This window comes from Haematobia irritans, chromosome 4 (assembly GCF_050003625.1).
Source record: "Haematobia irritans isolate KBUSLIRL chromosome 4, ASM5000362v1, whole genome shotgun sequence".
NCBI lineage: Eukaryota > Metazoa > Arthropoda > Insecta > Diptera > Muscidae > Haematobia > Haematobia irritans.
This window is the reverse complement of record NC_134400.1, coordinates 24,817,290-24,845,265: the sequence shown is the minus strand read 5'-3', so window position 1 is coordinate 24,845,265 and position 27,976 is coordinate 24,817,290. Positions and strand designations below refer to the sequence as shown.

General features: G+C 26.9%; 1 protein-coding gene across 1 annotated transcript; it reads left to right on the top strand.

The window, feature by feature from the left end:
- Nucleotides 1-3,120: 3,120 nt before the first annotated feature.
- sens (senseless) lies at nucleotides 3,121-27,662 on the top strand. The gene is made up of 4 exons (XM_075307337.1): nucleotides 3,121-3,692; nucleotides 8,903-10,023; nucleotides 18,738-18,888; nucleotides 25,565-27,662. The coding sequence occupies exons 1-4, from the start codon at nucleotides 3,539-3,541 to the stop codon at nucleotides 25,804-25,806; spliced, it is 1,668 nt and encodes a 555-aa protein (XP_075163452.1). The 5' UTR covers nucleotides 3,121-3,538; the 3' UTR covers nucleotides 25,807-27,662.
- Nucleotides 27,663-27,976: the final 314 nt, after the last annotated feature.

The following is a 27,976-nucleotide window of genomic DNA, read 5'->3' as shown; positions in this document are numbered from 1 at the left end:
AACTATATTTTAGTTTATGAAATTATTATATTTGGAGAAAGTGTTCTTTACTTTAATAATTTGTTGTGTACGTTAGATAAATTAACTAAAAAAACGGGGAAAAAATTCTACATAAATTAAGCATAAAGATTTACTAAATTCATATTTCTCACAACATAGTTCATTATTTCTTTAAATTTGTAAATTTTACTAGAAATTCTTGCAATTTTGAAATCCAATTTTTTCCTTCAAACTACAAAATTTTCTTTAACAACTGAAAAAAACTTAATTATTTCTAATAACTTTTGTTGCATTTGTCGAAAAATATTTACTTATTTTTGTGATATCGGCGTGATGCCAACGTTTGTAATACTGTTTAGTTTAAATTTTCGAAAAATATTAAAAATTTCTAAAATTAATCGAAAGTTTTCTTTGCTGGTGGGTTCGCTGTTTTTTTTTTCAGTGTATATGCTGCAACACTATTTTTAGATCTGATCATAGCTTAGAATCGGTTAATGCTGATATCTAAGGGATCCTGGAATAAAATATTCACTGTGAAATTATTAGAAAACAAGTATATACGGCCGTAAGTTCGGCCAGGCCGAATCTTATGTACCCTCCACCATGGATTGCGTAGAAACTTCTACGAAAGACTGTCATCCACAATCGAATTAATTGGGTTGTGGTATCTTAAAACTTCTTAACATCATTATGGATATGGACTTTTGTACGGTACGTAGAGAGCCAGAATTGAAATATGGGGGTCGCTTATATGGGGGCTATATACAATTATGAACTTGATATGGACCAATTTTTTGTGATTGGGAATCTATTTGTCTGAGGGCTATATATAACTATAGACCGATATGGTCCTAGTTAGGCATGGTTGTTAACGGCCATATACTAGCACAATGTACCAAATTTCAACTGACTCGGATGAAATTTGCTCCTCCAAGTGGCTTCAAATCTCGGGATCGGTTTATATGGGGGCTATATATGATTATGGACTGATATGGACCACTTTTGGCATGGTTGTTAATTATCATATACTAACATCACGTACCAAATTTCAACCGAATCAGATGAATTTTGCTCTTCCAAGGCGCCCCGGAGGTCAAATCTGGGGATCGGTTTATATGGGAGCTATATATAATTATGGACCGATTTGGACCAATTTTTGCATGGTTATTAGAGACCATATACTAACACCATGTACCAAATTTCAGCCGGATCGGATAACACTTTCTTCTCTTAGAGGCTTCGCAAGCCAAATCGGGGGATCGGTTTATATGGGGGCTATATATAATTATGGACCGATGTGGACCAATTTTCGCATGGTTGTTAGAGATCATATGCTGACACCATGTACCAAATTTCAGCCGGATCGGATGAAATTTGCTTATCTTAGAGGCTCGGCAAGCCAAATCGGTGGATCGGTTCATATGGGGGCTATATATAGTATATGGTCTCTAACAACCAATTTTTGCATGGTTGTTAGAGACCATATACTAACACCATGTACAAAATTTCAGCCGGATCGAATGAAATTTGCTTCTATTAGAGGATCGGCAAGCCAAATTTGGGGGTCCGTTTATATGGGGGGCTATACGTAAAAGTGGACCGATATGGCCCATTTGCAATACCATCCGACCTACATCAATAACAACTACTTGTGCCAAGTTTCAAGTCGATAGCTTGTTTCGTTCGGAAGTTAGCGTGATTTCAACAGACGGACTGACGGACATGCTCAGATCGACTCAGAATTTCACCACGACCCAGAATATATATACTTTATGGGGTCTTAGAGCAATATTTCGATGTGTTACAAACGCAATGACAAAGTTAATATACCCCCATCCTATGGTGGAGGGTATAAAAATATTTGGTCATACAACGGAAATAATCTCTCATTTCTTCATTTGTAAAACAAAGATTCTCACAGGAAGTCAATATGTCAGGTTGAAAAACAAAAACTCCACAGCAAAAACTGAGAGCTTGTTACCGCCAAAAACGATATAAAACAGGCATCCGTCTTTTCTACTTCTTCTTCGTCTTTCTAAAACACGAAGACCTAATACAACTGGATACAAAAGTGACAGTTGTGCAATAATCCTGATCAACTATAAACATGTGAGAGGATCCACCAGTACTACATAAATGTAAAACACACACTGTGAGTACAGGAGATTAAATACCTACATATGTATGTATGTAAGAGCGAAAAAGAGCATGGCTCAACGCCAAAAGCGATGAGCAGAGAACGCGTGCCACTACTAACATAACACCAACAACAATATTAACAAAAAGAAAACAGCAACTCTAACTGATCGTGTCAAGTCATCAAAAAGCCAGAAATATTTCCATGTCTTTTTCTTTTTAATGAAATTTATCAACTTCTTAGGATATTAGAGGTTGTTTGTTGTTCTATATATTTTAAGACAAACCAGAGGGTTTCTTTGGTTTCGAATCAAAATACGTTTTAGGGGTACATTACATTTTAGGGGTGTTGTTACTATATGTAGAGAAAAGTGGCATATGGAGTATAAAGCCAGGACAACAGCTTGTAATGCAATATCAACCAGAAACATACACACACACACATGAACACTTCAGTGCTGACAATAACAGTTAGTAGAGGTTTTTTAGTTACTATCATTTGGCCCGAGACACCGTTTTGATTCGTTTCACCTTCGTTTTTAGCCATCGAGTGCCACGAGTGGTGAAACATATAAAGGTGGTTGATTTTTTCTTTCGTCTGGATTTTCTTTAAACGACCCCTCTAGACATTGGTTCAAATATTCAGTTGTTGCTTTACATTTTAAGGGGATCCTATGCAGCATTGATATGCCAACAACAACACCACCACCACCATTACGACTATAATCAACAGTAAACAACAACAATATTAAAATATTGTGCCGCTACTACTATCTCACCACTCTTCAGTGAGCTACAACTACTGGCCAGGCTTGAACTGTTATTTGTTTACCCATTATAACTTTGGTTTAAAAGGCTCTCTCTGCAATGGCACTCACACTTACACTCTTGCATACTAGTAGTTTTGAACCTTTTTTGTATTCACTCACATACCTTACGATGTACATTGCAATACGGCCTTTTGAGAACCTAACATGCGTTTAAAGATTCAGTCAGGTGCCAAGCACCAAACCGTACGGACGTGTTTTCCCACTCAGTTGATGTTTTAAAACTCGGCTCAATTTAAGCCATATCAGATAAAAGTTGAACGAATTTCAAAACAAAAAGACGGGATTATTGGGACAAAATATGCTACACATCAAATAACGCAAATAATACATAAAACACCATGCAATTGGATTAAATTTTTGGAATCTTTATAGAAAAAAAATCCTAATAAAATATCTAAAGAAATGTTATAGAAAAAATATATATATACATATAATTTAAAAACAAGTGGATTTTAGTTTTTGTTTAATTAAAAATTTATTAAAAAAAAAAAATTGTGAAAATTTATCAAAAGTGCTAAGTTTTCGAGGAAAAACAAAACCAAAATATATACATATTTAAAATAGTTATCATCATGAATCATTTATCACCGCCACCATCACCTCAATCAAAGACAGGCCAATTTTCGGCTTCATCAGCGGCTGTCGACTCTAAAGCTTGGATACAAAGGGCTTCAGCCTTTAATACCGTTATGGCTACAGCAGCCGCTCAAAAACTTAATAATAGAGGTAAGATTTATACATAAACAAAAAAATAAATTAGCATACGTTTATGGCAAACAAATTAATCTTTTAGTTTATTTTTAAATATATTTGTTTTGATGAAATTTTCCATGGCCTAATGAAATTTTCTTTAGTCCAAGTATATCTTAAAAGCTTATGAACTACAGGTATACATTTTCGATTTTTTAAAAAAATTAATACAATTTAGTTCAATTTCGAATGAACTTTACGTAAACGCAAAATAATAATTCTTTCCTCCCAAACGAAATTTTAGACAAACAAAGTTCGTTTCTCATTTGCTTTTCGTTGAAAGGAAGTGTATTTGGAAGAAAAGTATATACTTTTTGTGATAAACGTTTATTTTTTTCTAGGATGTAAAAACAATTTCATAAAGACTAACTCAAAAAAATTGCTAATTGCATTTTCCCTCACGTCTTTCTCACTTCCACGAAGTTTTTTTAGTTCTTAGCTCCTTTTTCTGTAATACATACAATGTAGAAGAAATTATACGATATTATAAATTTTTAATTTTTTTTTACCTTGCGCCTGGACGAACCGCGGGCCATGCAATTTGTAAGCCAACACACTATCCACTGAGCTATGTAGCCGTTATTGTCATCAATAGGCAATTACCCATATAAGTTATATTTATATAGCATAGCTTGCGGCGCCCACGAGCCGATTAAACAAAGTTTAACAGAAAAATACATTTAGTTGGGTACCGTGGAGCAGTGGTTGCTACATCCGACTTGCATGCCAAGGGTCGTGGGTTCGATCCCTGCTTCGACCAATGTTTTTTTTTACATATATTCCAGGTATTGTCGGAAGATTCCGAAAAAATGTTCAATATTACATTCTACTATATGAAATTTTTCCTATGAACTATAAAATGTGTCTTATTAAAGACCTAAAGTCAGAAAAGAACAGTGTTTGATATAAACGAAATGGACTGTGTTGTTGGTTCAAAAATAACTTTTTTTATTGAAAAGATAAAAATTTTGTAACAAACGATTTTTTTTGGTGATAAAAGTGTATACTTTTCGAAGCAATTTAAAAAACTCTAACAAAAGAAAAACGTTTTCGGTACACGTTTTCCAAACGTTTTTTTTTTCTTTGCGTGTAGAACTTTCTTCCCCCTTTGATGGAAGAATCTTGGTAATATCACAATTTTATAATTATAATGATATTTTCCGTTATTCTTATGAATTTGCTGTTTAAAGGTGGGTATTAAGTTCGAGTTTAGCCGCTAAACTCGCGTTAAGTGAAAACTAAATCAGTAAAAAAAATGCATAAAATTATACATATTTGTTGCAAATTTTATTATAACTTGATGGGGAATAGCCCAAAGAAAATTTTCACAAAGTTTGTATTCCTTAAAGTGGATTATTTAAGAAAAGTAATCGTGAAAAATGGCGATTTTAGCGGCTAAACTCGAACTTAATACCCACCTTAATAATGAAATATTTTCATTATCTTAATGAAAAATTTTGCGTTATGTCAATGAAAAAACTCGTTGGCTCAATTTTAGTGAAATTGTTTATATACTTCGGGTAGTTCAGTAAAAATTTCATAAATAAAAAATTGTTCTCCGAAACGAAATCTCAGTAACTTCAATTTGAATTGTTTGGGACAAATACTTAGACTATTCAGTCCATTGTGGAACAAATAAAACTCATTGGTGATTTTTATGTCTTGTACCATTATACACAAAGAAATATTTTTTCGTTATCGTTTGGGACAAATAAAACTCGTTAACCATAAATGAGGCAAAGGTTGCACATAAATATTTCTTTTTTTTTTATTTTATTAATTTTTTTTTTATAATTAGAAATTATAATAAATGTATAAATCATTTATAAAGTTTAAAGCTAAGGCTGTATAGCTGCTGTGTCCAATAATACGGTTTTATATGTCCTCCAAGGAAACAAAGATCATTAACCATAAGTGCCTCCCAATGATGATGCAGGGGGTTGTGGGCCTATGTCCAAAATCTTCAAAACAGTTTCTTTTTTAATCTTCATTGAGCCCCTCGAAAAATAATTTCGGTTAACTTAAACAACAATTTTTGCAGTAGCGCTATGTTCGGCATACGAGTATCTGTAGGACCATATAAAATTTTCTAAGCTAACCTTGTCCCAATCGATCTTTATAAAAATGGGAGTTGTTTAATCAAATTCAATTATCCCATAAAATACATTATAGGTAAACTAAATTCTTAGTAACCCTTTTTTGTTTGTTTTGTCTTTTTTGTTGGTGCAAAATGAGATCATAGTCAATGGCAGAAAAATCTTCCTAATATTAAGTCAATTTTTTATTAACGAAACAATTTCATAAATACAATGAAATTTTTCATTATTGTTATGATGTTTGTATTAAATAACCAAACTTTTCATATTATTAATGAACAATTTCATAGTCATTAGGATAAATGTATATTACATTAATTTCTATTAAACAATGAAATTTAAAAACTTTCATTAATAATAAATTAATGAAAATTTTCATTGTATGAATGAACATGTTTTGTTATGTTAATTAAAAAAAATCATTGGCTCAATTTTAAGGAATTTTTCTTTATGTGTGGGCTTGTCATTGGACGGAATTCAAATTTTTAGGCATTAATTTCCCATTATTTCTTCTGATGTGATGCTATTTCTGTTGTTCGAATTTCATTTGAAAAAATTTGAGAGAAATTAAAAAATATAAAAATTCTCTTTAATTTTTCTATTTTGTGTCTTTGCACAGAAAGAAAATCTTATTAAAATTAAGCCAACTATTTTATTCATTAATATAAAGAAAAATTTTCATTGGTACAATTTCATTTCAATTTTCATTAATGGTAGAAAATGATTTATTTTTTTAATAGAAAAAACTTTCATTGTATTTATGAAAGTGTTTCAGTTACACAATTTTTATGACAAATTTCCTTAATATTACGAAGATTTTTGCGAACCATACTAGCACATAGATTAGGAATAATTCCATATCTGCCAAGAAGTGGATTGGAAACTTTTCAAATCTTTTTTTTGTTTTGGAAATTTCCATTATTTTATTGGTCCTTGTTGTGTTTTTATTTATTACAAGATTTACAATCATAATAAATTATGAAAATAAATATAAAAAAATTAGGTGCTAACAACAAAGGTTTTTGACCTAATTGCTGTGTTTTTAATACCCGGTGAAATTCTGAAAAATTTCATTTTTTGTGAAACAAGAGATTCTTACATATCACCTCAAAAGAACATTTTGGGAAGTGAAAATAAGTCCAAATCTAGGTCCAACATTTTTGGATGTTCACCATAGACATAGGAAGAACATTCAATTGTTTTTTGCTGGTAATCATAGAGCAAATTGTCAGACAAGATTTTTTCTGGTTTAAATATGAAAAAAAATCATATTAAAGCCGACAAAGATTCTGCTGTTAACTACCCAGCAAAAAAAAAATTAGAACTTCTTCCAAAGGCACAACTTTAAAAGAACTTCGGGAAGATGCACTTCCAATGATGTTCTGTATTGTAACTCCCCAGGAAGTTCTTTTAATGCAATTTTTTATAACTTGGTTCTTTTCTTACTTTTAATTGATAATTTTAACTTTTTTGTTTCAAATAGGTTAAAAACAGAGTAAGAATTCATAAAATGGTACAAATCATCTAAATTTTGTCGAAAAAATGCTAAATCCAATTTGAAAAAATTGTAATTTTTTGAAAATATTTGAGTTCAAACCTTTCCAACAAGCGTTAGAAGCCATTAAAAATTATAAAAAATTATAAAAATTATTTATTTGACAAAATATCACAGAATTTTTAAATTTACATCCAAAACATTGAATTCGGATAACACCTAAAGAAGTGATACAAATTCAGTGCAACGGCTGTTGAAATGGAGAACTTCCGTCCTATGACAAGCCCATGTTAAATTCATCGCTTCTGCGTCAATTTTTCACCACTTCCGGATCCAAAAAGAACATGTTCATTACTTTTTTGGCGATGCTTTTTTTGCTGGGTATAAACTTGCATAGCAGATCTCATGATCATTTTAGGTTAGGTTAGATGGCAGCCCGATGTATCAGGCTCACTTATACTATTCAGTCCATTGTGATACCACATTGGTGAACTTCTCTCTCATCACTGAGTGCTGCCCGATTCCATGTTAAGCTCAATGGCCAGGGACCGAACGGCGAGTCCGAACGGAGTTCCACATTGCAGTGAAAACACTTAGAGAAGTCAAATGTCACCAGCATTTCTGAGGTGGGATAATCCACCGCTAAAAACTTTTTTGGTTTCGGTCGAAGCAGGAATCGAACCCACGACCTTGTGTATGCAAGGCGGGCATGCTAACCATTGCACCACGGTGGCTCTTATGATCATTTTGGAGGCTTATCTTCTCTTTGAAGAAAAGTTGGAGTTGCCGGAATTTGAGGATATCAAATCGTCACTAATAAAAATAATTTCGTAGTATTCGTAACTTCGTAATAAAAACTTTGTCGTTAAAATTGAGACAACTACAGCATTATAAATACAATGAAATATTTCGTTACCGCTTTGACGATTTCTTTAAATATAACGGAAACTTTTCATAGTATTAATGAATACTTTCATTATCCAAATCATAATTTTTTCATTCAATGGCAATGAAAGAACAAAAAGAAAGAAAAATAATTACATTAACGAAAAGTTTCATTGTATTTATGAAATGATTTAGTATTTTTTCTTTCATATTACTAAACACTTTCTATCAGCAAAATATGATGTGGCATGCAAAGGTCCAACCTCGACTTGTCTGATATTTATCTGTGGCTCTCAAAGATCCGAAGTCGGAAATTTCTTTGTCTTTGTTGAATTTCGACCACACAGAAAGAAAATATAATTCAACTCATGGCAACGAAATTGTTTCATTGATATAACGATCATGTTTTATTAAGACAATGAAAATCTTCATTACTAAAATGCAATATTTCGTTATTAAATGGAAAACTGCATAATAATAACGAAAAATTTCATTGTAACTATTTTTTTTGGCTCAATTTTAAAGACAAATTTTGTTATTAAATGAAAAATTCATAAGAATAACGAAAAATTTCATTGTATCTATGAAACTATTTTGCTCAAATTTAAAGACAAATTTCGAAGATTTTTTTTGCATGCTATCCAGAATATTGATCTCCTTAATAAAATTCCTAATAAAATTTTCTCATATTTTATTTTTTTATTTTTCAGATATATCACCACTACTCTATAATCCCCTGTTATATTCCAGTGCCTTGCTGTGGCCTCAGTTTTTACTCTCCTCAGCCTCAGCTCTCCATACACCTCAAACACCCATTACACCCAAGTCTCCTTTCAATGCCAGTCTCAATAGTCGTGATTATGCTCTCACCCCAGAAAAGGAAGATCTCTCAGGATCTTCGCAAGAGGAAAATACCAGTCTGCATGACGATATGCCTTTGAATTTGTCCATAAAACGAGAGGCAAATGAAGAAAATTTAAGCTATAACAATTCCACACCACCACCGCTAAGAGCTGTTAATCTAAAATCCTCATGCTCCCCCCCAACAATGGAAGATGATTATGAAACCTCATTGAAAATACGATCACATGGCTCATCGATATGGTCACCGGCTAGTATGTGTGAAAAATCCCTTAGATTTTCCAAGGCTGTGAATAATAATATCAACACAACAACAAGCGCGAATCATTCCCTAGCCCAAGGACATGAAAGCGAAGGGATTCAGGATATGGATCCCATTGTTAGAAAATTCAAATATGAACGTCGTAATAGTTTTACCCGCCATACATTAGCCCAGGATAGTAATTTGTTGACACCACTCTCCTCCATGTCCGGTCCTGCAACATTTCCCCGCGCCTCATTCAATCCCAAAGCGAATGTGGAGTTGGACGCTGCCCAACAACAAATCAATGCCCATCGTAATGCCTTTATGGCCGGTCTTGCTGGCAACAATTTGGAATTGTTAACGCAACATTTAAAAGCTCAGACCCAGCGGGAATTGGAATTACTACGTCAGCAACGTGTTGATTTGTTTGTGCATCAACAACAGCAGCAGTCCAGTGATAATGATAGTATAAGCGAGGAATACAAGGAGCAGGAAAATAAATTATCATTGCTGCAACATCATCAATATATTGCAGCGGCAGCAGCCTCTGCAGCGGCGGCCCAGCAACAACAACAACAGCAGCAGCATCCTGATTCCACAGCCATTATTGGCAGCAGTGCAGCAGATGGTCTACATTCATCATCTTGTCATCCGGATAGTGATGGTGGTCATAGCGGTGGTCATAATTCCAATAATGGTGAAAAGAGAATAGCTCGGAATTTCCAGGTATGTAAAGACATCCGAAAATGGTATGGGGGGAACGATATGAATGGGCACGTAAAAGGGCGGGGTGTAAAGGCGCAGAGCATATTTTTAATTTAATTAAATTTTGATTTAAATTAATTTTAATTTGAAATAGAATAGTCAAAATAGCCTGGGAAAGGATATGAATATGCCCCTAAAATGGGAGAATGCGAAGAGCATTTTTTAATTTAATTTATTAGTAATTTTTTATTAATTTAATTCTAATATAATTTAATTGTATTTTAATTTTTATTTTAATTTTCAAAATCGTATGGGGAGGGATATGAATAGGTCCGTAAAAGGGGTAAAGGCCAGGTTCATTTTTTATTTAATTTAATTTAATTTAATTTTACTAATAAATTTAAATTTTAATTTTAATATTGATCTTAATTGTAATTTGATTTTAATTTTAATATTAATTTTAATTTTAATTTTAATATTAATATTAATTTTAAATTTAAATGTAACTTTAATTTTAATTTTAATTTAAATTTTAATTTTAATTTTAATTTTAATTTTAATTTTAATTTTAATTTTAATATTAATTTTAATTTTAATTTTAATTTTAATTTTAATTTTAATTTTAATTTTAATTTCAATTTTAATTTTAATTTAAATTTAAATTTTAATTTTAATATTAATTTTAATTTCAATTTCAATTTTAATTTTAATTTTATTTTATTTTGTTATCATATAACACTAATAATTTAACAACAGGGTTTATCCAAAATATTCGTTCCGTTGTCTAAATTAATGTTGTTCATAACGGTTCCATAACAGCAACATTCGTTTACTTAAAGATTTTCGTTTGTTCTTACTTATTTTCCTTTCGTTAGAGATCCTTTGACTGTTTACCAGATAACCTGTTTTAAAAGTCATTACCTTTTACCATATGGAGGGGAGAAAGCATTTGTTGAGGATTTTTTTTTTCTTTCTTAAAAACAAACAGTTTTCCCAAGGACCACCCATATAAAATCCTTTAAAAAGAAATCAAAAATAACAGATGCAACGATGAGAAGGAGGCTGCTTTTTTTGATTCCGATATATCTCTATATCAATTTTCTTTTATGATAGAAGAAAAAAATCTTTTAAAAAATACTCCTTGATAAGCATTTTAAGCCATCTGTTTTATTCCGTAGAAGTCACACGCACAGTGCGCCATACGTTTGGCAATGACGTTTTGATGTAGGCCCCGGTTTTTTGTTGTTGTTTTTGTCGCATCACTCTTACGCATGATCCTCAAGGAAACCTTTCGTGAAGCCTATCAAGTTGCATACCTCCATGTAGTAAGCATGACGCTTGGCCAGGCTAAATGCAATGCATATAACTGAGGCAGCATGCCCATTGACTTTTAGGCCATACTTAAAAAACTATTAACATGCCGTTGTCCAAACGAGACCATGTGCCATAATAAAATATTCCTCCCAAAAAAAAAAAGAGGGAAGAAAATAATAATAAAAAAGTCCCTATTTTTTATTTTAAAGAAACCAAAGATGTTAATGTATACAGAAAATTACAAAGAATTTTTTGGGAAAGAGAGACATTGTTAGGAATTATCAAAAAGAAGATTTTTTCTCGAAAATTTCAAAATTTTGGAAGTTTTAAGTTTTTTTGATTTAAAATTTTCTGAGAATATTAGCAATAATAATATTACTAAAAATATTAACAAAAAAACTACCTAACTACTAATATTAAAAAAAATGATTTAATATTTTTGCAGTTATTAAAAATAATAACAATTTTTTTTTTTTACTTTTTATTCTAAAGAAACCATCGAAATATATGTATAAAGAAATATTTAGGAAAGGAAGACATCATTAGGCGACTTTTTTCGAAATTAGAAAAAAACTTTGAAATTTTCAATTTTTAAACAATTTTAAATTTTTTTAAAAAGTTGATTTAAAAATTTTGTTATTATTAAATAGTGTACACATTCCCCTTTCATTAATATAAAATAGCCTGATACTCTATTACAAATCCCTAGAGACTAAAGCAATCAGCAAAAATGGTTAAGTATTTTTGATTTCAATGTTTTTGTATCAAGGGACCTCCACTCTCCAAAAGCTTAATTAAATAGTTGCGTGATTTCAGATTTCAATATACACCAAAACTTTTCCTAACCCTTAATTCGAATGAATTCAATTTATCCATATTTTGTTCTTCATTATTATTAATATGACATTTTTATCTATTACCATATATAAATAATAGAAATGAATTTTCATAGTCTTTCATAAGGGCGGATGGGGAGAAGTAGAAAATGCATAAAGACCCCACGCACAAAAAGTAAAGTTTCCCTCTAAAACGGAAAGGGGGAAAGCTTAGGACACTTAAATTATGTTATAAAATCGTAAATATCCTAAATACAAACGAACAATTAACACAAATTGTGGACGACAAAATACTGGCAAAAAGGGACCATCAATGTCTTTTCGTTGGCTTTTCTATTTTCATACACTACACTGATGCCAATGCACAGTGGGGCCAAATTTTCTATAAAAATAAAATTTTGACAAAATTTTGTATAGAAATAAAATTTAACAAAATTTTCTAAGAAATAAAATTTTGACAATATTTTCTATAAATAACATTTTGACCAAATGTTCTATAGCAATAAAATTTTTGACAAAATTTTCAATAGAAATAAAATTTTGACAAAAGCTTCCATAGAATAAAATTTTGACAAAATTTTCTATACAAATAAAATTTTGACAAAATTGTCTATAGTAATAAAAATTTTGACAAAATTTTCTATAGAAATAAAATTTTGACAAAATTTTCAATAGACATAAAATTTTGAAAAAATGTTCTATTGCAATAAACACTTGGACTAATATTTCTATAGAAATATTATTTTTACAAAATTTTCTATAAGAATAAATTTTTGACAAAATTGTCTATAGAAATAAAATTTTGACAAAATTTTCTATAGCAATAAATTTTTTGACAAAATTTTCTATAGAAATAAAATTTTGACAAAAGCTTCCATAGAAAGAAAATTTTGACATATTTTTCTATAGCACTAAAATTGTTGACAAAATTTTCACTAGAAATAAAATTTTGACAAAAATTTCTATAAGAATAAATTTTTGACAGCAGTTTCAATAGAAATAAAATTTTGGCAAAATTTTCTATAGCACTAAAATTTTTGACAAAATTTTCAATAGAAATAAAATTTTGACAAAAGTATCCATAGAAATAAAATTTTGACAAAATTTTCTATAGAAATAAAATTTTGACAAAATTTTCTAGAGAAATAATATTTTTACAAAATTTTCTATAAGAATACATTTTTGACAAAATTGTCTATAGAAATAACATTTTGACAAAATTTTCTATAGCACTAAAATTTTTGACAAAATTTTTCAATAGAAATAAAATTTTGACAACATTTTCTAAGAAATACAATTTTGACAAAATTTTCAATAGAAATAAAATTTTGACAAAAATTTCCATAGAAATAAAATTTTGACAAAAGTTTCCATAGAAATAAAATTTTGATAAAATTTTCTATAGAAATAACATTTTGACAAAATTTTCTATAGAAAAAAAATTTTGACAGAATTTTCTATAGAAAAAAAAAATTTTGACAGCAGTTTCAATAGAAATAAAATTTTGACAAAATTTTCTATAGCACTAAAATTTTTACAAAATTTTCTATAGCACTAAAATTTTGACAAAATTTTCTATAGCACTAAAATTTTTGACAAAATTTTCAATAGAAATAAAATTTTCACAAAAGTTTCTATAGAAATAAAATTTTGACAAAATTTTTTATAGAAATAAAATTTTGACAAAATTTTCAATAAACATAAAATTTTGACAAAATTTTCTATATGTTAGAATTAATATTTTTACAAAATTTTCTATATGTTAGAATTAATATTTTTACAAAGTTTTATATAAGAACAAATTTTTGACAAAATTTTCTATAGAAATAAAAATTTTGGCAAAATTTTCTATGGAAATAAAATTTTTACAAACTTTTCTATAAGAATAAATTTTTACAAAATTTTCTATAAGAATAAATTTTTGACAAAATTGTCTATAGAAATAAAATTTTGACACAATTTTCTATAGCACTAAAATTTTTGACAAAATTTTCAATAGAAATAAAATTTTGACAAAAGTTTCCATAGAAATAAAATTTTGACAAAATTTTCTATAGCACTAACATTTTTGACAAAATTTTCAATAGAAATAAAATTTTGACAAAAGTTTCAATAGAAATAAAATTTTGACCAAAGTTTCCATAGAAATAAAATTTTGACAAAATTTTCTATAGAAATAAAATTTTGACAAAATTTTCTACAGAAATAAAATTTTGACAAAATTTTCTATGGAAAGAAAATTTTGACAGAATTTTCTATAGAAATAAAATTTTTACAAAATGTTCTATAAGAATAAATTTTTGACAAATTGTCTATAGAAATAAAATTTTGACACAATTTTCTATAGCACCAAAATTTTTGACAAAATTTTCAATAGAAATAAAATTTTGACAAAAGTTTCCATAGAAATAAAATTTTGACAAAATTTTCAATAGAAATAAAATGTTGACAAAATTTTCTATAGAAATAAAATTTTGACAACATTTTCAATAGAAATAAAATTTTGACAAAAGTTTCCATAGAAATAAAATTTTGACAAAATTTTCTATAGAAATAAAATTTTGACAAAATTTTCTATAGAAATAAAATTTTGACAAAATTTTCTATATAAATAAAATTTTGACAACATTTTCAATAGAAATAAAATTTTGACAAAAGTTTCCATAGAAATAAAATTTTGACAAAATTTTCTATAGCACTAAAATTTTTGACAACATTTTCAATAGTAATAACATTTTGATAAAAGTTTCCATAGAAATAACATTTTAACAAAATTTTCTCTAGAAATAAAATTTTGACAAAATTTTCTCTAGAAATAAAATTTTGACAAAATTTTCTATAGAAATAAAATTTTGACAAAATTTCTATAGCAATAAAAATTTTGACAAAATTTTCAATAGAAATAAAATTTTTACAAAATTTTCTATAGAAATAAAATTTTGACAAAATTTTCAATAGAAATAAAATTTTTACAAAATTTTATATAGAAATAAAATTTTCTATAGAAAATAAAATAAATAAAAATGTTGACAAAGTTATCTATACAAATAAATTTTGACAATAGATTCAATAGAAATAAAATTTTGACAAAAATTTTCTATAGAAATAAAATTTTGACAAAATAATTTGGTAGTTTTTTTTTTGGTAAACTTTTCTCCAAATTTTGGTAGATTATTTTTGGATCAAGAGGCAACAAGAAATAATACAAAATCGGAGCGTAAATGAAAAATATCAAGATATAATTGAAATAAGAAAATCTATATTGCTCTTAACGTCCCATAGTACATTGACCGGTTTGATTGTTCCATGTTTTCCAAACAGTTTACCTTTGCTTTTCACACTACTCATTCTTTATCAGACTTGACTACCATTTACCAATTAATTGAATTGAAGCTCTTCAATAATATAAAAATGTCCACTCTGTCCCCCTTTGCCGCTCGCTTCTTCATTCCAACAAAGAAGGGCATTAGCATTTATGAGCCCTAATGTTTTGGTGTGATGCAAACACGATATTAAGCAATTAAAATCTATAATGAAAATTAAAGGATTTCAATCAAAAATATATTTACTTAGTGTACTACAAACTAATCGCTTACACAATAGCCAAGGACGAACGACATCAACGAATCCAATAGAGAGGGTTGAAAAATATCATATTTGATTTAATTACTTTGGCCCTAGAAAACAGAAAAATCTAAAGCAAATAGTTTTTGTTTTATGGAAATAAAACCGGCAAAAAACGATAACAATTAATAACACAAATGGTGGTGGTCATTATTTTTTATTGACAACTATAATTTGAAATGAGCTAAGAAATAATTAAATGTAAAAGCTATTGTAGAAGATTTTTCATGGGAAAATCTAATTGGGTTGAAATTATTTGTATAGATAATTTTAACCTCAATTTTATTGTTTTCTTAACTTTTAATTAATTTTAATTTTAATATTACTTTAATTTTCATTTTATTTTAAATTTTAATTTTATTTTCTATTTTAATTTTAATTTAATTTTGATTTTATTTAAAATTCAATTTCAATTTTATTTTAATTTTCAATTTTAATTTTAGTTTTAGTTTTAGTTTTAGTTTGTAATTGTAATTTTATTTTTAATTTTACATTCAATTTTAATTGTAATTTTATTTTTAATTTTAATTTTAAATCCAATTTTAATTTTAATTGTAATTGTAATTTTATTTTTAATTTTAAATTTAATTTTAAATTAAATATTAATCTTATTTTAACATTAATTTTAAATTTAATATTAATTTTAAATTTAATTTTAGTTTTAATTTTAAATTTAATATTAATTTTAATATTAATTTTAATATTAGTTTTAATTTTAGTTTTAATTTTAATTTTAATTTTAATTTAAATTTAATTTTAAGTTTAATTTCAATTTTAGTTTTAGTTTTAGTTTTAATTTCAATTTTAATTTTAATTTTAATTTTAATTTTAATTTTAATTTTAATTTTTATTTTAATTTTAATTTTAATTTTAATTTTAATTTCAATTTCAATTTCAATTTCAATTTAAATTTAAATTTAAATTTAAATTTAAATTTATATTTAAATTTAAATTTAAATTTAAATTAAATTAAAATTAAAGTTAAATTAAATTAAAATTAAAATTAAAATTAAAATTAAAATTAAAATTAAAATTAAAATTAAAATTAAAATTAAAATTAAAATTAAAATTAAAATTAAAATTAAAATTAAAACTAAAATTAAAATTAAAATTAAAATTAAAATTAAAATTAAAATTAAAATTAAAATTAAAATTAAAATTAAAATTAAAATTAAAATTAAAATTAAAATTAAAATTAAAATTAAAATTAAAATTAAAATTAAAACTAAAATTAAAATTGAAATTCAAATTAAAATTAAAATTAAAATTAAAATTAAAATTAAAATTAAAATTAAAACTAAATTTAAAATTAGTATTAACTTTAAAATTAATTTAAATTTAATTGTAATTTTAATTTAAATTCAATTTAATTTTTTTTTTAATTTTAAATAATTTAATTTAAGTCAATTTAATTGGTGTTCATATAATTTAGTAATAACTTTTGCAAATTCATATCACTTTAAATTCTGATTCATAACCAAATATAAAAATTCCCAAATTAATATTTAGACAAATGTTTTCAAAAAGTTTAGAATCTACTAAAACACCCCCGTTGCCAGAATCAAAGTTAATCAAAGTGGTGTTTTCCTTTTTTATTTGAAAACAAACTGTTTGAAGACCTACCTGATTATTAGAATGGATGATTTGTTTTTTAAATACTCTGTTTAAAAGGAAAAAATATATAGAGAGAATTGTGTTTCATTAAAAAGTAAATAATAAAATATATCTGTAAGATATATTCCAAACATATTTGTATAATTTATCTGGGGTATATATCTTTGTTTAGGGCCTTATAATAAGGTCAACAAATCTAAAGAATCGATGGAAAAAACACAAATATTAAAACGAAGATGTCCCCTCAAAAGCAAATATAAATTTCAATAAAAACAGATACATTTCAATATGAATTATTTGAGGTTTTCTTGGTTTTTTTCTTTATACAATATGAGTGGCTAACATTTGAAAAATATTTATGAAGAAAATGCTTTACAAATACAGCTGTATTAAGTGAATTGTTTTATTTTATTTTTTTTTTTAAGAAAAAAAATATAATAAACCTCTTCTCTAGAGAAATCTTACTGAAGTGAATTAATTCTCTTACGTTAAATGTCACATCAATATTTACACAGTTTGCTATGCCGGGGAGAAAAATGTAACAGAATCATTTATTATCGACTGGATGATGATGATGATGATTTGTTGGCCAGCTATTGACAAACTGGTGTTCATCTTCTATTTACCTACAAAGTAGCTACGTGTTATCCATAAATAATGATGGTATTGCCGTTGTTGGGGGGTGGTGGGATTTTTTCTTTTAATAATTGTAGTATCTATTCTACTGTGATGACACAAGTGTTTTTAAATGATTTTAGTTTTTAATTCCATAAATGCACTTTTCTGGGGAATAATACAATTTCTTCTTATTTACATATAATTTTTCAAAGTGTCTAAGGCCTAGTCAGATATATTTCATATGCTTCTTCGGTAAACATGATTTTTTAATTACTTACTATTGTTGTACTTGTAGTGCTTTCATTTTTTTCAAACAATAATTTTAGGTTAATAAATGAAAACCGGAAGTTAGTTAGTGATTTCATACGAGAGTATTGACAAATTACTTAAGAGTTGACAAAAAAGCGGATATTTTATTAGCCCTCTAAGCTATTACAAAATTTTGCTACACCCAAAGAAAAAATACTTTCTTGCGAAACGAAATTTAAGACAAATGGGACACTGCTTTCTTATAAAGCATTGTGCAATGAAACCTGAATTTATGACGACGATTGTGTCTAAAATTCTGTATTTGTTCTTAAAAACAAAAATTATTTTGCTTATCGAAAATGTCATTGCTCAGAAAATAAAACTGTGTTTTCAGTGTATACAGTATTCACTAGGACAAACACATATATATATCCTAACAAAAATAATTAAATTTCTCCTTTTGTTTTATTTTCTTTTCAGTGTAAACAATGTGGCAAAGCTTTCAAACGTTCCTCCACACTCTCAACCCATTTACTGATACACAGCGATACAAGGCCATATCCTTGCCAATATTGTGGCAAACGTTTCCATCAAAAATCGGATATGAAAAAACACACATATATACATACGGGTAAGCAAATTTTTTATTTAATTTAATTTTATTTATTTTCCTCATATTTTTTTGGTGTTTAATATATTTCGAAAATAAAATAAAATAAAATAAAATAAAATAAAATAAAAAATAAAATAAAATAAAACAAAATAAAACAAAATACAATAAAATAAAATAAAATAAAATAAAATAAAATAAAATAAAACAAAATAAAACAAAATAAAATAAAATAAAATAAAATAAAATAAAATAAAATAAAACAAAATAAAATAAAACAAAATAAAATAAAATAAAATAAAATAAAATAAAATAAAATAAAATAAAATAAAATAAAATAAAACAAAACAAAACAAAACATAACAAAACAAAACAAAATAAAATAAAATAAAATAAAATAAAATAAAATAAAACAAAACAAAACATAACAAAACAAAACAAAATAAAATAAAACAAAACAAAGTAAAGTGAAGTAAAGTAAAATAACATAAAATAAAATAATACAAAACAAAATAAGATAACATAAAATAAAACAAAATAAAATAAAACAAAATAAAAGAAAATAAAATGAAATAAAATAAAATAAAATAAAATAAAATAAAATAAAATAATATAAAATAAAATAACATAAAATAAAAGAAAATAAAATAAAACAAAATAAAACAAAATAAAATAAAATAAAACAAAACAAAATAAAATAAAATAAAATAAAATAAAATAAAACAAAACAAAATAAAACAAAATAAAATAAAATAAAATATATACGGAAGTAAGTTCGTCCAGGCCGAATCTTATGTACCCTCCACCATAGATTGCGTAGAAACTTCTACGAAAGACTGTCATCCACAAATTTCAACTCACATCGTTGTTAAATATCACGTACCAAATAATCACACGTACCAAATTTCAACCAGATCGAATGAATTTTGCTTCTCGAAAAGGCACCGGAGGTCAAATCTGGGGATCGGTTTATATGGGAGCTATATATAATTATGGACTGATAGGAATCAATTACTGCATGGTTGTTGGATACCCTATACTAACATCACGTACCAAATTTCAAGCGAATGTGAAGAATTTTGCCCTTCCAAGGTGCTCCGGAGGTCAAATCTGGGGATCGGTTTATATGGGAGCTATATATAATTATGGACTAATAGGAATCATTTCCTGCATGGTTGTTGGATACCCTATACTAACATCACGTACCAAATTTCAAGCGAATGTGAAGAATTTTGCTTTTCCAAGGTGCTCCGGAGGTCAAATCTGGGGATCGGTTTATATGGGGGCTATATATAATTATGGACCGATATCGACCAATTTTTGGGTGTTTGAGGCTATATATTTACATCACGTACCAACTTTCAATTGAATCAGATGAATTTTGGTCTTCCAAGAGGCTCCGGAGGTCAAATCTGGTGATCGGTTTATATGAGGGCTATATATAATTATGGACCGATGTGAACCAATTTTTGCATCGTTGTTAGAGACCATATACTAACACCATGTACCAAATTTCAGCCGGATCGAATGAAATTTGCTTCTCTTAGAGGCCTCGCAAGCCAAATTTGGGGGTCCATTTATATGGGGGCTATATATAATTATGGACCGATATCGACCAATTTTTGGGTGTTTGAGGCTATATATTTACATCACGTACCAAATTTCAATTGAATCAGATGAATTTTGGTCTTCCAAGAGGCTCCGAAGGTCAAATCTGGTGATCGGTTTATATGAGGGTTATATATAATTATGGACCGATGTGGACCAATTTTTGCATGGTCATTAGAGACCATATACCAACACCATGTACCAAATTTCAGCCGAATCCGATGAAAATTGTTTCTCTTAGAGGCTCTTCAAGTCAAATCTGGTGATCGGTTTATATGAGGGCTATATATAATTATGGACCGATGTGGACCAATTTTTGCATGGTTGTTAGAGACCATATACTAACACCATGTACCAAATTTCAGCCGGATCGTATGAAATTTGCTTCTCTTAGAGGCTCCGCAAGCCAAATCGGGGGATCGGTTTATATGGGGGCTATATATAATTATGGACCGATGTGTTTTTGCATGGTTATTAAAGACCATATACTAAGACCATGTACCAAATTTCAGCCGGATCGAATGAAATTTGCTTCTCTTAGAGGCCTCGCAAGCCAAATTTGGGGGTCCATTTATATGGGGCCTGTACGTAAAAGTGGACCGATATGGCCCATTTGCAATACCATCCGACCTACATCAATAACAACTACTTGTGGCAAGTTTCAAGTCGATAGCTTGTTTCGTTCGGAAGTTAGCGTGATTTCAACAGACGGACGGACGGACATGCTCAGATCGACTCAGAATTTCATCACGACCCCGAATATATATACTTTATGGAATCTTAGAGCAATATTTCGATGTGTTACAAACGGAATGACAAAGTTAATATACCCCCCATCCTATGGTGGAGGGTATAAAAATATATAATAAAACAAAAAAAATAAATTAAAAATAAAAACATTACATTCAATTAACTGAAATTAAACTGGTCACTCTAAAATTTCTATAGGCATTTTAAAAATTGCTATCCTTCACCCTAAAATATTTCAAAAAAAAAAAAAAACTATTCCCCCTAATCAATTTGTAAAGGGCACTTATGTCTACACTTCACTGCTTCAATGTGTCACGTGACTATAACACATTGTTACTTTTATGATGTTATTAACTTGAAATCAACAATTGAGGGGAGGAATTTTCCTACCATAGATTGGGCTTACAAAAAGTTTACTTCAAAAAAGGATTTTGTTTTTTTGCAATATATGGTTAGGAAAACACACCACTTGAATAATTTATCATACTGTCAATTTTATCTGATTTAATTTAACTAATAGAGTGATTTTTGCATAAAAAATTTAAAAGACTAAATTAAGTAGCAAACGAATCAAAACAAATAAAAGTGGGGTGGTACTTAAAAGTAGATAATATCTTTTAATTTAGTTTATTACAATACTTTACTTTGAATAATATTAAACCAAATTAAAATAAAATAAATTAATTAGCTCCAATATAAATTCAATTCAATTAAATTTAACCAATCATAAAAAATTATGAATTCAAAATTAAATTAAATTTTAATGAATTAAATTAAGTCAAATAAACTAATGAATTCAAAACTAATTAATTTTCTTTATAAATTAAATTATGTAAATAGAAACTACCAAAAAATAAGTCAATTAATTTAATTTTAAAGTCAATTTTATTAAATTAAATTTAATTAACTTAAATCGAATAATTTAAATTTAATTAAAGTTAAAGTTTCTAATTAAATTATATCAAAACAATTAAGGAAAGTCTAAAGTCGGGCGAGGCCGACTATATTATACCCTGCACCACTTTGTAGATCTAAATTTTAGATAGCATATCACATCCGTCAAATGTGTTGGGGGCTATATATAAATGTTTGTGCCAAATACATACATTTAAATATCACTCGATCTGGACAGAATTTGATAGACATCTACAAAATCTATAGACTCAAAATTTAAGTCGGCTAATGCACTAGGGTGGAACACAATGTTAGTAAAAAAAATATGGGAAACATTTAAATCTGAAGCAATTTTAAGGAATCTTCGCAAAAGTTTATTTATGATTTATCTCTCGATATATATGTATTAGAAGTTTAGGAAAATTAGAGTCATTTTTAAAACTTTTCCACTAAGCAGTGGCGATTTTACAAGGAAAATGTTGGAATTTTGACCATTTTTATCGAAATCAGAAAAACATATATATGGGAGCTATATCTAAATCTGAACCGATTTCAACCAAATTTGGGATGCATAGCTACAATGCTAATTCTACTCCCTGTGCAAAATTTCAACTAAATCGGAGTTCAAAATTGGCCTCTGTGGTCATATGAGTGTAAATCGGGCGAAAGCTATATATGGGAGATATATCTAAATCTGAACCGATTTCAACCAAATTTCGCACGCATAGCTACAATGCTAATTCTACTCCCTGTGCAAAATTTCAACTAAATCGGAGCAAAAAATTAGCCTCTGTGGTCATATGAGTGTAAATCGGGCGAAAGCTATATATGGGAGCTATATCTAAATCTAAACCGATTTCAAACAAATTTGGTACGCATAGCAACAATGCTAATTCTACTCCCTGTGCAAAATTTCAACAAAATTGGGGTAAAACTCTGGCTTCTGGGACTGTATTAGTTCATATCGGGCGAAAGATATATATGGGAGCTATATCTAAATCTGAACCGCTTTCAATAAAATTTGGCACATTTGACTATAGTACTAATTGTTCTTCTTGTGCAAAATTTTAAGTAAATTAGGGTAAAACTCTGGCTTCTGGGGCCATATAAGTCCATATCGGGCGAAATATATATATGCACACAAAAAAATTTTTTTCTGATTCAATCACGAAATTAATTGATCCAATTAATTTTTAATTGAAATGTCTTCATCCACGGAAACGATAGTATCAATTAAAAAATTAATTGAAGGTCAATTAAAAAGTTAATTGATCCAATTAAAAAATTAATTGATACTATTATTTTTGTGATTGATTTTTGTTTCAATTAAAAAAATAGTTGAATAAATTAAATTTTTAATTGAATATTTTTTTAAACTTAATTAAAATTTTAATTGGAAAAATTTTCGTGAAATTTTTTTATGTGTGGGAGCTATATCTAAATCTGAACCGATTTCTTCCAAAATCAATAGGGTTCTATTTTGAGCCAAAACACATACTTGTGCCAAATTTCAAGTCGATTGGACTAAAACTGCGACCTAGACTTTGATTACAAAAATGTGTTCACGGACAGACGGACAGGGCTATATCGACTCAGGAGCCCACCCTGAGCATTTTTGCCAAAGACACCATGTGTCTATCTCGTCTCCTTCTGGGTGTTGCAAACATATACACTAACTTATAATACCCTGTTCCACAGTGTGGCGCAGGGTATAATAAAATAAAATAAATTTATAACATCAAAATAAAATTAAATTGTATTGGTTTAAATTTAAATTAAAATAATACCAAATTATATTTACCATTTGTTCTCTATAAACTAAATTAAGATAAACATAATTAAAATAAAACAAATGAAAAATAAATACAATTAATTAATGAATTCAAAATTGTATTAAAAGAATATTTTTTTTTTTAATCCAAAATTAAATTAAATTGAATTAAGTTAAGATATGACTTTACTTCATTATAAACTAAATACTTCACACTTCAATCATATTTTAAAAATCAAGTTTAACTTTTTTCTATTGCAACTATTTATTATTATGTTTACATTCAATCTAAAAATTAAAAAAAAAAACTGTTCACAAATTATTTAATTTAATTTTTAATGTAATTTAAATGTAATTATATAATATTTTATTACTAACCTAGTACTGTAATTTATAAGATTAAGCATCTTGTTGTGCTTAAATAAATAAATAAATAAAATAAAATAAACAAATAAAAATAAATTAGATTAATTAATGTACTGTAATTAATTAAGATAAACTAGACTAAATTAAAATAAAATAAATTTAGGATTTCAAAATCCAATCTATATTATATTAATTTAAGCAACTATTTTATCTTTATAAATTAAATTACATTAAATTAAATTAACATTAATCAATTAATTAATAAACATTAGGTAATTAAAATGAAGCCAATTAAATTAAATTTTGTTAGATTAAATTTAACCGATCTAAATTAAATTAAGCTACTAACCTATGTAAATTAAATTAAGCTAAATTTAACCGATCTAAATTAATTTAAGCTAACTTTTCTTTAGAAATTTAATTACATTAAGTTTGTCTAAATTAAAATAAAATAAAACAAATAAATTCAAAATTAAACTATATCAACATTAACCAATTAAATAATCAACATTAATTAATTACATTGAAGCCAATTTAATTAAACTATATTGTATTGAAAATTATGAATGAAAATTAAATTATAAATTAACATAAATCTATTAGTTCTATTCTTAATTATTTTTTATTATGAAAATTAAATTATAAATTAACATAAATCTATTAGTTCTATTCTTAATTGTTTATATTAATTTAAAATATAATGCTATAAATTAATTAATTCGAAATTAAAATAAACTAAATTGAAATAAATTAAATCGAAAATAAATTAAATTATACTTAATTAAAATAAAATAAATTATTTAATCAAAATTAATATAAATTAAACTAAAGAAAACTAAAATAAATATATTCATTTAAAATTAATTTCAATTATTTAATAATTTAATTTATTACTAAATTAGGCCAACTCAAAATTAAATTAAATCACGGTAAACAATATTAAATTTAAAGAAATAAATTATTTCAATTAAATTAATTAATATAAATTAAACTAAGGTAAACTAAAATAAAATTTTTAATTCTAAATTAAATTGAAATTGTATTAAACTAAATTAGTCCAGAGTAGTTTAACTAATTGTTATTTTTTTTATACAAATTCAATTCAGATAGACTAAATTAAAATAAACCAAATTAATTAATTCACAATTAAGTTATAGTACATAAATTTGTTATTAATTAAATTAAATTGAAATAAATTAGTTTAATGTAAACTAATTCAATATTACATTTAATTAAATTCCTTTTTTTTATCTTCATAATTTTTGTTACAATTTCTCACTATTTTTTATTATTTTCTTCTCATTACAGGTGAAAAGCCCCATAAATGCACTGTATGCCTTAAAGCTTTTAGCCAAAGCTCAAATTTAATAACCCATATGCGTAAACACACCGGCTACAAACCTTTCGGATGTGGTCTATGTGATCAGGCTTTCCAACGTAAAGTTGACTTGAGACGTCACAGGGAAAGTCGTCATGAGGATCATTCCATGACACCGGCAAGTAGTCAACCTCCCACAATGGTTAAAATGGAAGTAAGCAGTAGTTGTTGAGAACTAAAAGAAAATTATAAGTATGCTAAAAAACAATTAAAAAAAACACAGAAGCTATATAAAAACAAAACTGATGTATATATTTAAAAAAAAACTATAGAATTAAAAAAAAACTGCAGTTAAGTTTCATTAAAGAAAAAAGAACCAAAGTTTAGACCAGGCTGCATTAAAATGGTAACGACTGCAACAACAACAACAAAAACTAAACTTAATAAAACTAGTAATCCAAAACAAACAAACCAACAAATCGTACATAAAAGTCAATTTATTTATATATACATTATAGAAAATATAATAATTACCTTTAAAGAATTTAGTAATAAAAACAAATAAGCCTATTTTAAGATTAAGAGCAAAACAAACAAACCAACTCCTATGTTAACGAATAAATTTATTATCATTAAGGCTGTAAAGAATTTGTATTTTATAGGTAAAAAAAAACAAACAAAACAAACAAATTGGAAGACTTTTGATTTAAGTTTTTTTATATATATCTTATCTTATTTTAGAAAAAATTTTTAGTTTTTGTTAACCCAAAAAAAAATTAAAATAAAAAAGCAAACAAAATTGTACAAAAATATCCAAATTTTAATTTCATATTACAACTATCAAATTTGAATGGTTTTATTAAAAAAAAAAGAAGAAAAAATCGAAAATATCTACCAAGACACTCACACAGCTAAACATACCAAAGAATATTTATTTAAAATCTTTCCATATACTTTCAGTCTCTTTAATGCTCGCATGGCCTAAATGGCCAGAGGATACAATTTTCTTTTTCCTTATTTCCGTTTCTGTTTTTTTTCATAAATATGATATATTTTCTTATACAAACAAAATTAGGAAAATATTTTCATTGAATATTAATAAAATATTCGATCATGAATTTGTGTAAATTTAATAAAAAAAAATATATTCTATTAAAAATTATTTAAATCTTTTACACATTTTAATTTAATTTAAAAAATTAATTGCAAAATTAAAGACATAATTCAAAATAAATTAATTAAATAATAAATATTTCTTTACATCAAATCACATTAAATTGCTTCATCAGTGGTTATTAATGAACATCATCTACACACACACACATTTATAATCGGATTTCTCATCTTTTGTACTCTCACCAAATGAAGAGTAATAATTTGAAAATTGCTCTCCTAATAACAATGTGTGCGTATATGTGTGTTGTTATAGTTATTGATTCCTAAATAAATGATTCCTGATGAAGCAATTGAATTATTTTCTTTTATAATTTAAAATGAAAAAATATTTTTTCCTGTAAATTCGTGCTTGAAATATTTTCATAAAAATGTAATTGGATGAATTATTTTCGTGATTGAAGTCTAAGGCTATGGTCACACTAGGCAAATATTTGACCAAAAGGAGTGTCAAACATTTTTCCAGAACCATTTTCCAAATATCTGGATACGGTGTTTGGAAACTAATCGTACCGTGATGTTATATATCCCATATGAGCTAAATATGTTTTCTGGTTTGGCTGTGGCGACGGATTCATTTTTGATTTCTGTCAAATATTTGCCCAGTGTGACCATAGCATAAGAAATAGATGTCATTTTTGTCTTTAATTCATCTCTCTCTCCCCCTATTTTTCTCTCTCTCTCTCTCTCATTCCCTCTTTCACAAAACTTCCTTTGGTATATTTTCCCTTGAAATTAAAAGGAAACATGTTTTCTTTTAGTTTTTTTTTTTTAAATTAATTATTTCGATTAGTTTCGAGTGCTAGTATTGTATAAGCCATTTTTTATTTTAATAATTCTTATTATTTACAGTGGCGTAATTTAAGTATTTATATTGTATAGATAGTTTTCTTTTAATAATTTTATTATTTGTCATGTCACCTTTTCTTTTGAATTTATTTATGGTTTAAGTTATCAGAATGTTGAAATGAATTTTTGAAAGAAACCGTAGTAAAAATAAAGTTGTTCAAAAAAGTAGAGGTTTGTGTTTTATTTGTCATACACATAGGACTTGAGATATTTTTAACCGGAAGCGATAGCAAACATATCTTTATGGACTCAAGATAAAATAGGATTTTAAATTTCAATGATATCACATAAAGTCTGGATCGAAACATGGATCGATACAAACAATATTCGACACAACTTTTTGAGGACCCTCAGTACTTCTACATTTAAGAAGCAGTGAC

Coding starts and splice junctions, on each gene's coding strand:
- sens (XM_075307337.1), top strand. CDS start 3,539: ATGAATCATTTATCACCGCCACCATCACCTCAATCAAAGACAGGCCAA. Junction 3,693..8,902: donor TCAAAAACTTAATAATAGAG/GTAAGATTTATA, acceptor TTTATTTTTCAG/ATATATCACCACTACTCTAT. Junction 10,024..18,737: donor GAATAGCTCGGAATTTCCAG/GTATGTAAAGAC, acceptor TTTTCTTTTCAG/TGTAAACAATGTGGCAAAGC.